Source organism: Gracilinanus agilis, chromosome 2, assembly GCF_016433145.1.
Source record: "Gracilinanus agilis isolate LMUSP501 chromosome 2, AgileGrace, whole genome shotgun sequence".
NCBI classification, from domain to species: Eukaryota; Metazoa; Chordata; class Mammalia; order Didelphimorphia; family Didelphidae; genus Gracilinanus; species Gracilinanus agilis.
In genome coordinates, this window is record NC_058131.1 from 63085664 (window position 1) to 63099067 (window position 13404).

Consider the following 13404-nt stretch of genomic DNA (forward strand, 5'->3'; position numbering starts at 1 on the left):
CCCCCGCCCCGCCCCAACATCCCATCCCTTTCCTCCCATCCCAAGCCTAGTACTGACTCCTTCACACCCAGACCTACATCCTCAGATTCGAATACTTCTTCTCAGCTAGATGGTAGCGCCCCACCACCACCCCCCACCCCGCCCAAGACAAACTGCCAGATCCTCCAACCCGCCTATCTGCCTATCTTCGTAAAAGCAGCTGGCTCCCCTAGACAATAAGGCCGTCGCATCTCCTGTGCTTCCCGAAGGTCCTCAGGGCAGGCTCAAAAGATGTTCCGCGGGTAGAATGGGTAGTTTTGAAAGAGGCGGATAAAGGTACAGAAGCTGAGGAGAGGCAGGAGGACCACATGAAATTAGCACGGCCCAGGAGAGATTCTGACGCTCTCTAAGGCTAGCATCAAACTAGGGGAGAGGAGGCCATTATTAGTCTGCCATAGGAGCACATTAAGAGGGTCCTAGGCCAGCCCCAGCTTTGATTTCTTTTCCCAGATCACTATCACTCTGGACAGAAAGGTCACCATGGACGGCTCTAAGGTCTGGCAGTTTGTGACTTGAAGATGTCGAGAGCCCTTTGGACCATGATCTATAGGGATCGTATTTAGACCATAGTCTAAAAAAATAGATAGTATTTAGATAGAAGATTTAGACCCTTAAAATAGGTACTTGATGTACTACTTCGATGTGTAGGCAGCCCAAAGAGGTGATTCCCGAGGAGGACAGTAGGGAGCAGTGCAACACCAAATCTAATTCGGAGTAGGGCCTCTATTTGGACAATTCAGTTCAAGTCTACTACCACTGAGCACCCACTTTAAGCAAGATCCTGTGCTAGGCGATTTAAGACCCTAATCAGCAATAAAAAGAAGACTTGGATGTTCCTTCTCCCTTCTCCCATCTTTCCTCTGAGACCCTATGCAAGCCAGGAAGCTTCCAAAGTCATTTTCCACATATGTAAAATGAAAGAATTAGTCCAGAGTACTTTGAGGATCCCTTCTAACCTTAGATGGATGGTCCTAGAATTTAGAGCTGGAAAGCCTTTCCAGGTCAACTCACTTGGGCTTTCATTTTGATAGAAGACACTGAATCAAAGAGGAGTGCTTTGATCTAGCTGGCCTGAGTGGCAGAGCTAGGTTTCTTCCACAAAATGTTTAATGAGTTCTTACAAAGTGCTCTTCTTAGCAAATTGCCTCATTTACACATTCCAGTCAAAACAGCCTGGAAATGTTTGCCCTAATCCCATTCAAAAAACTGTGAAGGGGACTTGACTAAATAGTTGAAGCTTTCCCCCTCCCTACCCCACCTCTCAGACTCTCCTCAAACCTATAGCATCCCCTTCCCCCCACCTTTTCAGCAGAGATCTCATATTGTACAGAGAAAAACCAGGTCATTTGCTTAGAGCTCTCCCTTCTCTCTTCAATCATCACAGAACAAACCCTTGACAAAAAACTCCAGTATTTCAGGCACTGATTAAGAGGTGAGCCTTTTTTCCAAGGCCAACTCTTCTCTATATGTACCCATGATCCCATTCCATTTTATCTTTTTTTTTTTTTTGTAAATAAACCCCCACCTTGTCTCATAGTATCAATTCTAAAACTGAAAAGCATCAAGGATTAAGCAATCAGAGTTAAGTGACTTGCCCAGGGTCACACAGCTAAGAAGTGTCTGAGGCCATCCCTCATATCTTCTCCAGCAAATTGCTCACACTATCATCCCCTCACTCTATTCTTCAATCTCTCCTTATGTAATAGTTTCTTCCCTGCTACACTTAGCATACTGCCTGGCACATAGTGGATGCTATATAAATAGTAGCTATTATTATTGGTATATGTAAAGAGTATTTGGAGCCAAGGAATCCCAGAACTCCTGGCCCTAGGAATCTTTAATTCTCTTCTAGGAGTTCCCATAAAATTCATTTTCAGCATTGCCTTCATGATGAACAAATTCCCCTGTTCAACTGAGTTGGCTCTGAGGATCTGAGCACATTCTAAGGAATGGTACTTCATTGGTTGATATCTCTCTTACACTCATACATTCCTTCCTAGATCCCTATTACTGTATAGCTATTGTCTAGCTAGCTATAGCTTTTTTCTATTTTTCAACTAAATTCCTAAAAAAAAAATCTGTCTAACCAGATACTTTTGCTTCTTCTCAATTCACTCTCTTCTAAATCCTCTGCCATCTGGCTTGATTTCATCATTCAACTGAAAATTTTCTTTCCAAAGTTACCAATGATTTCTTAGACCCAAATTCAGCTGACTTCTCAATCCTTATCCTTTTTAGCTTCTCTTCAGGATTTGATATCCTTGACTATTCTCTCCTCCTACCTATTTAATTCTCTTCAAGTCTTTGTAACATTACTCTCCTAGTTCTCCCCTTAACTATCTCCTTCACCTTCTCCTTTGCACATTCATCATCCAAGTCAGAACTATTTACTGTAGGTATTTAAGCCTTTATCCTGGGCCTTCTCTTATTTTCTTCTGTATTCTCTTATTTGGTAACCTTTCCCAGTTTCTTTGGGTTCATTTGCCATCTGACCCTCAGATGTAGATATACAAACCGAGTTTTTCTTTTCAGTTCCAAATCTCTGTCACCAGCTGCCACCCTACAGACGTCCCACAGAAATCTTAAACTCAATAGGTCTAAATAAAAATTGATCATCTTTCTCCTCAAACCCAATCCTCCCTGAATTTCCTCATTACAGTCAAAGGAAGCAACATTTTCCCAGACACCAAAGACCACAACCTTGATATCATCATCAAACTTTCTTCACTTTTACTGACCACCAACATTGAATCAGTTTCCAAAGCCTATAAATTTATGTTTCTCCAACATCTCTTCATCCATCTCCTTTCTATTCACTTGGCCATCTCAATAGCCTCCTGATGTCCCTAAATCCAGTTCTTTCCCTCTATGATTCATTATTTCATCAGCTTCCAAATTAATAAGAGCATTTCTGACCAGGTCACTTCACCATTTCCTTTAGGTTAAAATACAGATTTGTGTATTTATTTGACATTTTAAAGTTCCATTAATATCCTACCCCAAGATCTAGCTTCAATCTGTCTTTCCAGATTCATTTTACCTTTCTTCCTCTCAAGCACTCTATAATTCAGCCAAATTGGCTTCCTTGCTGCATTCCAATAAAAACATCCCATCTTTCCTTTTTCATCTCTGTGTCTTGGAATCTCTAGCCCCTTTCACAATTTACCTCTTTCAAAATTATCATTTGTTAGTGCCTCCCCAGCACTCTACATTTAAACATACACACTTATATATATACGTATATACACACATATATATATATATATTGGATGTCTGTATGTATGTCCATCCCTTACTTAATATCTGTGAGTAGTCTTCCCCAATGGCATATAAACTCCTTGAGGGCAGGGAGAAATCTCTTTTTTGTATACGACTCCCCAGTTCTCTCTGTCTCTCTGTCTCTCTCTCTCTCAACCTGCCCCACCCCACCCAAGGAAGAAAATTTTTCCAGTACCCACCTCCCAAACTGAACAGAACCGTCCCCCACCCATCCCCAGACAGAAAGAAAATGCTTCCCCCGCTCCAAAACCCGCCCCATCTCCGCGATTGCGGAGAAACGGCCAATCCCAGAGCTCGCTGGACCTTATTTCTCCCGGACCCCGCCCACCTAACTCCGCTAGCTAACGGATCGTTAGTATAGTGAGTCCTTGGGGCTCTGATTGGCTGATTTATAACCCCGCCCCTCGATTCTAATCGTGGCCATCGCGTTCCGGGACTTCGCCTCCTTGCTCCGCCCCGTATAGGGCACGCCCCCTTCCTCGCCCCGCCCCTCCTCCTAAGCTGTGTTCTGTTCTGTCCTGTCCAGCCCCAGCTGCAGACTGGATCCACCGCCTCTGGCCCGGGAGAGAGACGCCGACCCGAGCCGAGCGAGCTGGCGGCTGGGGCCATGGCGGGCGGGGACGGGCGGGAAGACGGCGAGGCGGCGGTAGTAACGGTGAGGGTGCAGTACTTGGAGGACACGGACCCCTTCGCCTGCGCCAACTTCCCGGAACCCCGCCGGGCCCCTACCTGCACCCTGGACGGGGCGCTGCCACTGGGCGCCCAGATCCCCGCGCTGCACCGGCTGCTGGCGGCGCCGCTCAAGGTGAGCCCGAACTCGGGGGATCTCGGGGCTGGGGCCGCCTCCCAGGAGCGCCGTTGGAGCGGGGACAGGGGGTCAGGGGGACTGAGACTGCTGGGGCTGAGGACCCGGGAACCCTCCAAGAGTCCGGAGACCGAGTGCACCTGTGCTCCTGGTAAGGTCTGGGGGCGGGGCCAATGAGAGGGGAAGGACTGGGTTCAAAGACCCAATTCCGGCGGGATTGCATCTCCAGCTACAAAAGTGCTACTAGAGGGATACTGGAGTGGGGGAGGGGCCTGAGTGGGCCGAGAAGACCCCGGGAAGCTGAAAAGACTGCAGCGGGGAGCGATTTAGAGTTAGTTGAGACCTCAGCATCGAGTCCAACCAACTCGTTTTAAAGTTGAAAAAACCATCGCAAAGGGTGACAGTGCCCAAGGTCACCCAGGTAGTAAGTAGCCAAACTAAAATCATGATGAAATGGCTTCAGTGCTGGCCTTGGAGTTAGGAAGACGTAGGTTCAAGTCTCGCCTCTGACATTTGGCTGGAGGACCGTGAAAGAATCACTTCAACTCTTAGCTTCCTCCTACTGTCTTGTTCACATTTGCATTGCTGGGTCTTACTTTGCTAGCACAGTGCCTGGCACATGGCAAGGATTTCGTAAATGCTCAAGCCATGTAGCGCCTCCCTCATCCTAGGCTTGTAAGGCTGATGAGTCTATGTGAAGCGTTTGGCAAGTCTTAAAGCATCGTGCAAAGGGAAGCGATTATTATCATTACTATTATTCTGACTGCAAGTCTGTGCTTTGGCTGCTACTACGGGCAGCCCCCGGCACTTTGGCCACGGCTTGCTCCCCTCTCTGGAAGACTTTTAACTAGGATGGAGACCCAGGCAGAGCTGTGACGAGAAGGGAAGAACAGGCCCCGGGCTTTCCTGAGTGGGCGGGCCTGCCCTGGAGTCCCAGGCCGAGCAGGACAGAGGAGGGGGGGACTTCCCCCAGGAAGGATGACAGGATCGAGATGCTGGGGAGCATGGAACTAGAGAACTGAGTGGAGGGTGGAAAAGACCTGATGAGTCACCTCCTCCCTACCTCCCCCCCCTTGGCTGGGAGCTCCGAGTTCCCTCCCCGCCTGCCCTGGGGGGGAGTGGGGGGAGGGGAGGGGCGTGATCGGGCTAATTTTAAATGCCTGGAGTGATGGGGTTTGTTGAGCCACCAGGCGGGAGCCAAGGCAGGCGCGGGAAAGGGACTTTTCCAGATGTCCCGTCCCCGCTTCCCCTACCCTTCCCCTGGAGCCCTGCGTGAACTGCCCCCAGCCGGGCTTGTGGTTCTCTGTTTACGGCTCAGGAATGCCTGGTGCTGGGGCCAGGAGACCAAGCCCAAGCAGCTTTTATCAGGACCTGGACAGTGGCTTGGCTGGGCCCCCAAGCCCCTCCTCCCCCGCTGGGCTCCAGGCCCGAAAGCTCCCCCCCCCCCCAACCCCGGGAAGTAAAGGAGGAGGAGGCTGCATTTCCCCCTCCGCCCCTTGGCTGGGGGTGGGGGAGGCTGGGTCAGCCAAGGCCTCCTGCACAGCAACATTGCACAAACTTGCCCCCGACCCGGGGTCTCCCCTGGAATGTGCTTCCAGGCGCTGGCCTGCATTCCGACTGGGCCCAGAGCCTGCCTGCCCCCCAGTGAGGAGGAAAGAGGGGGAAAGGGAGGGTGAAGGCCCTTTGGAAGGAAGCTGGCCCAGTGATGGGCTAAGGGGAGCCTCAGACTTGCCAAGTTCAAGCTGGGAAACTGAGGTTGTGAGTGAAAAAAGATAGAACAAAGCAGGATCACTGCAGGAAACCTCTGACTGTACCTCCTTCATGGCTGGAGGTCTTTTCCCAGGAGATACCCCAACTCCTAGCAGAGAAAATTGGCAAACACAACAACTCCCTAACCTGTGCTTATGTTTTTGTGGTATGAGACCCTGGCCTATGCTAGAAACACCACTCTATTTGGTATCAAAATATCTGAGTTTCCCAGCTGCTAACTTGCTAACTGTGTAGCCTCAGGTGAGTTACTTAGGCTCTTCTAAGGGTCTCAGTTTTCCCATCTGTAAATTAGTAAGATTCTTCCAGCTTTTCTTATAAACCCTCTGGAAGGAGCAAGCTATGTTACCCACTATGCTTTCTCATGCAGTTTTCTCCCAAGTTCGACATTTATTTAGCTTTTCCCTAGATTGCCTCCGGCACTCCATAATTGGGATTGCAAAGCCATATTGTCCTAGCTGGAAGAGATGCAAAGCATAGATAAGACCTGGACTCTTCCTTTATGGAGAACAGTTTAGTAAAGGGGTAAGATACTCTCTATCTCCTGATAAGTAATTTTGGGGCAAAACCAAGTACTATGTGGGGTCTGTTTGAGTATTAGGAAGATATGCATCAGCTTCTCCCTCTCTAGCTTCCCAGAATCTTTATTCCTGGAGGTTAGACTGGAGCAGCTGGGAGGGAATGATCTTCACCTAACTAGACCATGAAATCTTAAACCAGCTAGATCCCTAGGCAAAATCAGCCTTCTGTCCCTCCCAAATGGGTCTGTCTCATCACATCCAACAAGCATTTATTAAGTTACTGTGTACTAGGCACTGGAGATACAAAAACAAAACAAAACAGCCTCTGCCTTCAAGAAGTTTATATTGAACCAGGAGTGGTAATATCAGACTTGAAGGGAAAGGTTGCTCCTTTCCCTGCAAGTCAAGACCTTAGGTATACTAAGGAGGCCCTGGGATCAGAACCAGCTTTGAGTTGGGGTAGAAGAATAAACCATACCTGCCCAGGGGACAGATAGCTAGCTCCCTTCCTGATGAAGCTTTCTTGCCTGAAGCTTTACTTAGTTGGCCTGCCCATCCCTTTCTACTGTCACCCAATGTACAATAACACAGTTCCCTCTCTGCCTCCACTATACAGCTCCTGCCTTGGAGGAGGGATAAGGGAACAAATTCCTGAGCATGACATCCCCCTACCCTCCCTTGAGCAGATAAAGCAGACAAAGCAAGGAGTCTGAGGCAGAGAGCCTAGGTTAAAATTTTAGCTTGATGTTCTCTGTCTGACCTAGAATAAGACAGTTCTCTCTAGGTAAAAGAAAGAGGTTAGGCTAGGCAATTTCTAAGGGCTCTCTTTGGTTCAAGTTCCAGTTCTGAACATTTTCTATCCCTCCACCCCCTGCTATAGCATGGGTGGGATTCCAGGGGAGCTCTCTAGGAAGATAGAGCCTCCTGGAGGCAATGGATTTAGTTTTGCAATCTAGACAAAGAAAGTGTGTGGGTAGTCTTGACACATGCCTGTCTTGGCAGCTGGGGCATTCATGGCCTCAGGGCCACCTAAAGAACTGAGGTTTCTGAGGATTTGGAGGTGAAAAGGCCTTTGGAGACCTTCTAGGTCTATGTAGCCCACACACAGTCATTTTACATTTGAGAACACTGAGGCCTAGAGAGGTCAGGTTTGTTAAAGCCAAGAAACATCCCCAAACTCCCTCTCCCCATACTTTGAGCCAGAGCGCTTTATGATTGAGGCACTAGACCCTGAGGGCCTGTCTCCCCACAGCCCCACCCAGTTAGCTAGCACCCCCTCATCGATGCTCCTGGGAAGCCCAGTGCTAAGTATGTCTGGGTAACCATAGTGATAGGCACAGGAGACTGGCTCCCTGTGGCTGGCAACTCTGCCAGGAATGGTCAGATACACCAAGACATTCCCATCCCAAATATAAACCATGACCACAGCCCCAGAATAGAAGTCCAGAGGAAACGTAAGACTGGAAACAGGCCCCCATGGTAGGGCTTGGGTTGCAGAAGGGATGATGAGGGGGAGGCAGGGGAGAGGTGCTCTAAAGACCCCTAGATTCAGTTCCTTCCACAGCTGAGCTGTCTCTCAGAGAGATTCTTCTAGGGGTGACCAGAGAAGTAGAGGCACAGGACATGATTCAGGATAATCCAGCTGTGCAATGACCTAAATCCTGGAGCCCTAACCTAGAGCTGTGTTTGAAACCAGCCAGGCTGGACAGATGGAATTGGGACCCAGCTCAGCCTGGGACAGAGTTGGTACCCTGGGACCTACTTAGACCATGTGACCTTTAATTTGACTACCCTAACAGAAACCTGGCCCTGAAACCCACTCCTCCTTTCTTGGGCCAGCTTCTACCCAACTCGCAGCTGATGGCCAGCAACTTACTTCCTAGAGCCTCCTCTGGGGAAGGTTCTTGTTGGGGGTAGGGGGGGGGGAGGGTGGACACTCCCCTTCCTTGGGGGCATGGAGCTTCCTCCAGTGCCTGCTGAGGCCTCACTGACTTCCTCCCACTGTCTGGGAGGAAGCTGCTGGGCCACAGCCTCTGACTCATCTCCTCCTCCTCCTCCTCCTCCTCCTCCTCCTCCTCGGGTGCCTGCTCCCCAGACCAAGCCTGGTACCCTAGGCTAGAGCTTGGCTGGTAAAGGGGAGGCATGCCACCTGGGGGCATCTACAGTGAGCTTCCTAGAGAAGCCTGAAAAACAAACATACTGCTAGATTTGAAGTCAGAAGACCCATGTTCCAGTCCTGTCTCTGCTGCTTGCTAACCACATAACTCTGGGCAAGTCTGTTCTCTTCCTTACGTCTTTATCTGAAAGATGAGGAGATTGGACTAGATCCTTTCCAGCTCAGAACCTGGCCAACCGTTTTCTCCCATGTGCAGGGATCCCCCCACCCCTCTTCCTTCTTGCCCTGTTCCTCAGCATCCACTGGCTAATGGGATCCCGTATGGTCCAGAGCCCACCAATTCCTCAGAACCAGGGGGATTAGATCAGTGCCTGCAGAATACCATGTGGGCATAGGAATATGGCCTAGGTACCCAGGAAGGGAGCTATTGTTCAAGCTACTCCTCCTTGCTCACTGCTCTTTGCCCTTTCTACAGTGGTAGGAGGTACCTTGGACCCAAATGTCTCCTATATTGGAAGGTGGCACCGACTTATCCTTGGGTGGTTCCTAGCCAGGGTGGGGACACTGTGTTGGCACAGATGAGGAGGCCAGAAGGCTTGCAGCCCAAGGACCCTCCCACCAGCAAGACCAGCCATGAAGTTTTATGTCCTTTTAATACAGTCATAAGTGGAAATTGTGAGCAGTGTTAACTGGGACCAGAGCAGGCCTTACAGAAGGATCAGGGTGGGACAGGTTCTCTCATAGAACAGTTTTGTAACTCTGTAGTCTGCTTGCTCTGGCCTCAGTTTCCCTACTCATAGCAGGAGAAGAGTCATTGAGAGAAGGATCTTAGTGTGAGACAGGCAGCCCAATGCTGTGGGAAATGAGCCCTGGATTTGGGGTTCGAGAAACAGAGCTATGCCTCAATTTTGCTACCTCTTACCTGTAATGAGGATTGTTGGGGAGATTTATGCATGAGTCTTAGGGGGAAATGGAAGCTGTAGTAGGAAACTGGAGGGTGTGGTGGAGAAAGTATTTGATTTAAAATGAGGGGACTTTATGACTTCTTTTAATCTCTGGGCCTCGGTTTCCCCATCTGTAAATGTGACACTGAGTTAGGTGATCTCTAAAGTCCCTTCCAGTTCTGACATTTTCTGTGATCTAGGCTGGGGGTGGGGGTGGGGATATACCCCTTGGGGTATATCCATCACTGAACCACAGTAGAAGCTAGGGCCTAGTGGGGTATGTGTGAGCATAGAATGACTATAAAGAGATGAGAACTCATTTCCATGAGCCACATCTCAGTGAAGTTAGTGAATCAGAGCAGGAGCTGCCTCCAAAGCAGGGAGTGAGGGTGTGTTATCGAGCTGTGACTCACTCCCTCCCTCTTCTCTGCCCCAAGCTGCTTTTTCCCACAGAAGGATTTGGGGGAGGGTTGAGTAGCCCATTCTATCTGTAACCCTGGCCCCAGCTGGCCTCTCCATTCCTCTTCCCACAGTCTTTCTTAGGTCTAAGTGCCTGGTGTAAGTGTCTTGGGGAAGCCCAGGCTGACCTGGTGCTGTGCTATTTATGAGTCTGTTCCCTTCTCCTGAGTCTCAATAGGGCCCTCACTGGGAGACCAGGGAAGTACAAAGCACCTTCCAAATACCTCTTTTGATCTTCCCAACAACCCTGGGAGGTAGGGGCTAGTCTCTGCTGCTTCCTTGACCCTCCCCCCATCAAGGGACAGCAGTGCCATATCCGTGTCATTATGTGTGTCTATTCATGTCCCTTTGGCTTCCTCTGTGCCCCCCATCCCTCTCACTGTGTGTCCCTGAAACCGGGAGGACCAGTTTGGGGTTATTTACAGAGCCCAGAGGGCCTGCTTATCTGTAGGACCTGGGGAGGTAGAAGGGGGAGGAGGGCCAACTTGGAGGTACTGCTGTGGGGATGGGACAACCCCAACCCTTTGTCCTTCTGCAGGGAATCCTAAGTCTCAGAGACATGTCTTTCCCCCTTGCTAACCACAACTCTGTTGTTACTTCCTATGGCAATCAATTGATTTCTCCAGTCCTTTAGTGTTTACCAATCATTATATAGACAAAATTTCATTAAGCTTTCACAGTAGTCCTATAAAGAAGATAAGAATAACTCCCATTTCTATGGACTTTAATAACTCTTATCTTCTGTCTTAGAATCAATACTATGTGTTAATTTCAAGGGAAAAGAGTGGGTGGGCAAAAAGAGTGGGTGGGCAATGGGAATGAATCAACTTGCCCAGGGTCACACAGCTAGGAAGCGTCTGAGGTCAGATTTGAACCCAGGACCTCCAGTCTCTAGGCCTGGCTCTCTATCCACCAAGCCACTTATCTACCCCAGCTGTCATTATTAATGAAGAATTGAAGTCCTATTATCCTTAGGGTTTGAGCCCTGGTAGAGAATATCAGCTCTAAGACTCTTGTTGTATGGCAGTGATCAGCCAGCTGTGGATCATTTCCTTTGGGGATCAGAGACCAAAAAGGAAGGAAATCCTTGAAAGAAAGTGGGTAGGAGGCCTTAGTGATGGCAGATGGGAAAGATGGAGAGAAGAAAGCCAAGTGAGGGGACAAATTCAGTTACACCTCAGTGATATAGGAGAGAGAGCTTAGAACTTGGAGTCAAGATCAGAGTTAAAACCCTGCCTTGGACAAACCTCGGGCTTTTGTTTCTTGTGTGGAAAAATTGGAGATTGGACTTCAGCAACTCTGAGTTCCCTTCCAGGTCTAAGTCTATGAGCATATTCAACACCTACTGTGTGCAGAACCCTATATTAAATGCTAGAAGAGTTTCAAAGATGAAATAAGATACAGTCCCTGTCATTATGGAGCCTAGTCTAGTAGAGAGCCCCAATCTTCACAAAGTACAGTGTAAGGTCCTAGAAGGGAAGATGATTACTAACCTGTAATATGGGAGAGAGCTTCAGGAATGGAAGGGTTGAAGTTTGAGTTGGAAGACTTAAGAGAAGGAAAAAAGGGCCAGTTATAGTGAAGGGGCAGGGTATTGTTGCACCCACCCTTAAGTTCCAACTGAGCCCTTCAGCTGACCTAGAAATCTGCTAGTTGGGAACCTACCATTAAGAGGTCACTGAACATACAAAACAACAGGGAGCAGAAGCATCAGGGAGAGAAAGGGGGAGTCTGGCATGGCCCCAGGGTACAAGGAATGTGACCCAGAGCTTTGGCTTATGGCCAGATGACCCAGAATGGAGAGCAGGTGACCCCAGGAAGGGGCCCTGAGACCAGAGCGGAAATGTCTCAGGCTAGTTGGGGCCAGGGTGTGGGGAACAGGCACCATCCTGCTGTCCTGGAATCCACACCATCCAGCTGTTTTCCTGGCCCTAACAGCACCCACATGAGCCAACTAGACCACAGGGGTGATGATCTAAGGGAGGACCATGAAGGGGAATTTGTGTGGGAGCTCCAGGAGAAACTTAACTAGCCTGGTCAAAGACAGGAGGGGAAGCAGCATTAGCATTTATCATTTGTATAGCATTTAAAAGTTTACAAAGCACTTTACATATATCTCATCTGATCCTCACAACAAACCTTGGATACTATTATTATCCTCATTTTACGGATGAGGAAGTTGAGGTTAAGTGACTTGCCTAGGGTCACATAACTAATAAATATATAATTAAGGATTTGAATTCAGGTCTTTCTGGCTCTAGGTTTTAACCTCTTTAGTCTTTTCCAGTCAAAGACCCAATATTTAAGGGTCTGAGGCCAATAAAAGTTTGTTAAGTGAATGGGTTGATATCTTGAGGAATATCAGACTAGTCACTCCTCTTTAGTTCTTCACTCTCAGGAGAGCTTTCTTGACCCAGACCAGGATGGGTCAGGTTGGAAATGTGGTCTCTAACTTCAAAGGGGCAACAAGGCATAATAGAACATTCTACTTGGAGACAGGAATACCTAGGTTCAAATACTGGGTCAGATACTTGCTAGCTCTGTAATCAACCCTGATCATTACCTTAAACCTGCCAAATCTGAGTTTCATCATCTGTAAAACAGAGCTATTAACACCTTTTTTTAAAAATCCTTTCCTTCTGTCTTAGTATCAATTATAAGACTGAAGAGCAGCAAGGGCAAGGCAATTGAGGTTAAGTGACTTGTCCAGGATCACAGAACTAGGAAGAGTCCGAGGCCAGATTTGAACCCATGTCCACCCAACTTCAGGCCTGGCTTTCTATCTACTATGCTACCTAAGTGCCCTGGCTAATAACACCTTTGTAAACCTTTTTAATCTATATAAAAGTAAGTTACTGCTGTCTTGCCTGAACATCTGGCAGGTATCATCTAAAGATATAGTTGTGGGAGGGTGGGAAGCCAGATCAGAGAGGGTGAGATGGGTAGAACTTTGTGAGTAGCTGCTGCTGTCATCAGGTAGGAGGCATTAAAAATTGTCAGAGTGGGATTTTGTATAAGAACTCAGAGATATAAATTTTTCCCCTGAGTACTGCTTTGGCTGTATCCCATAAATTTTGGTATGTTATCTCCTCATTGTCATTCTCTTCAATGAAATCAGTGATTGTTTATATAATTTGCTCTTTGAGCCACCCCTTTTGAAAAATTAGATTATTTAATTTCCAATTAATTTTTAATTTGCCTTTCCATGAACCCTTACTGATTATAATTCTTATTGCATTATGATCTGGAAAAGTTTCATTTATTACTTCTGTTTTTCTTTATTTGGTTGTGGAGTTATTATACCCTAGTACCATGTTGGTGAATGCATGGCGCCAGTGCTTCCATGTGCTGGATGCAAGGAATAAAAAGGGGGTCTTATTGTGTTAATATTAAAAGATTGGTTGCTGGGGGATTGAATTATTATCAATTCCCCAATTAAAGAATAACCTCAAGTCAAAATGACTTTTATGGAAG

At 47.9% G+C, this 13404-nt stretch overlaps 1 protein-coding gene across 1 annotated transcript in view; it reads left to right on the top strand.

Annotated features, from left to right (window-relative positions):
• The first annotated feature begins 3872 nt into the window (after positions 1-3872).
• The window catches only part of FHOD1 (formin homology 2 domain containing 1), a 34506-nt gene continuing 24974 nt past the window's right edge, over positions 3873-13404 (top strand). Inside the window, exon 1 of the mRNA XM_044659427.1 lies at positions 3873-4123. Coding sequence (XP_044515362.1) covers positions 3926-4123 — 198 coding nt within the window. The 5' untranslated portion in view covers positions 3873-3925. The remainder of the gene's footprint in view (positions 4124-13404) is intronic.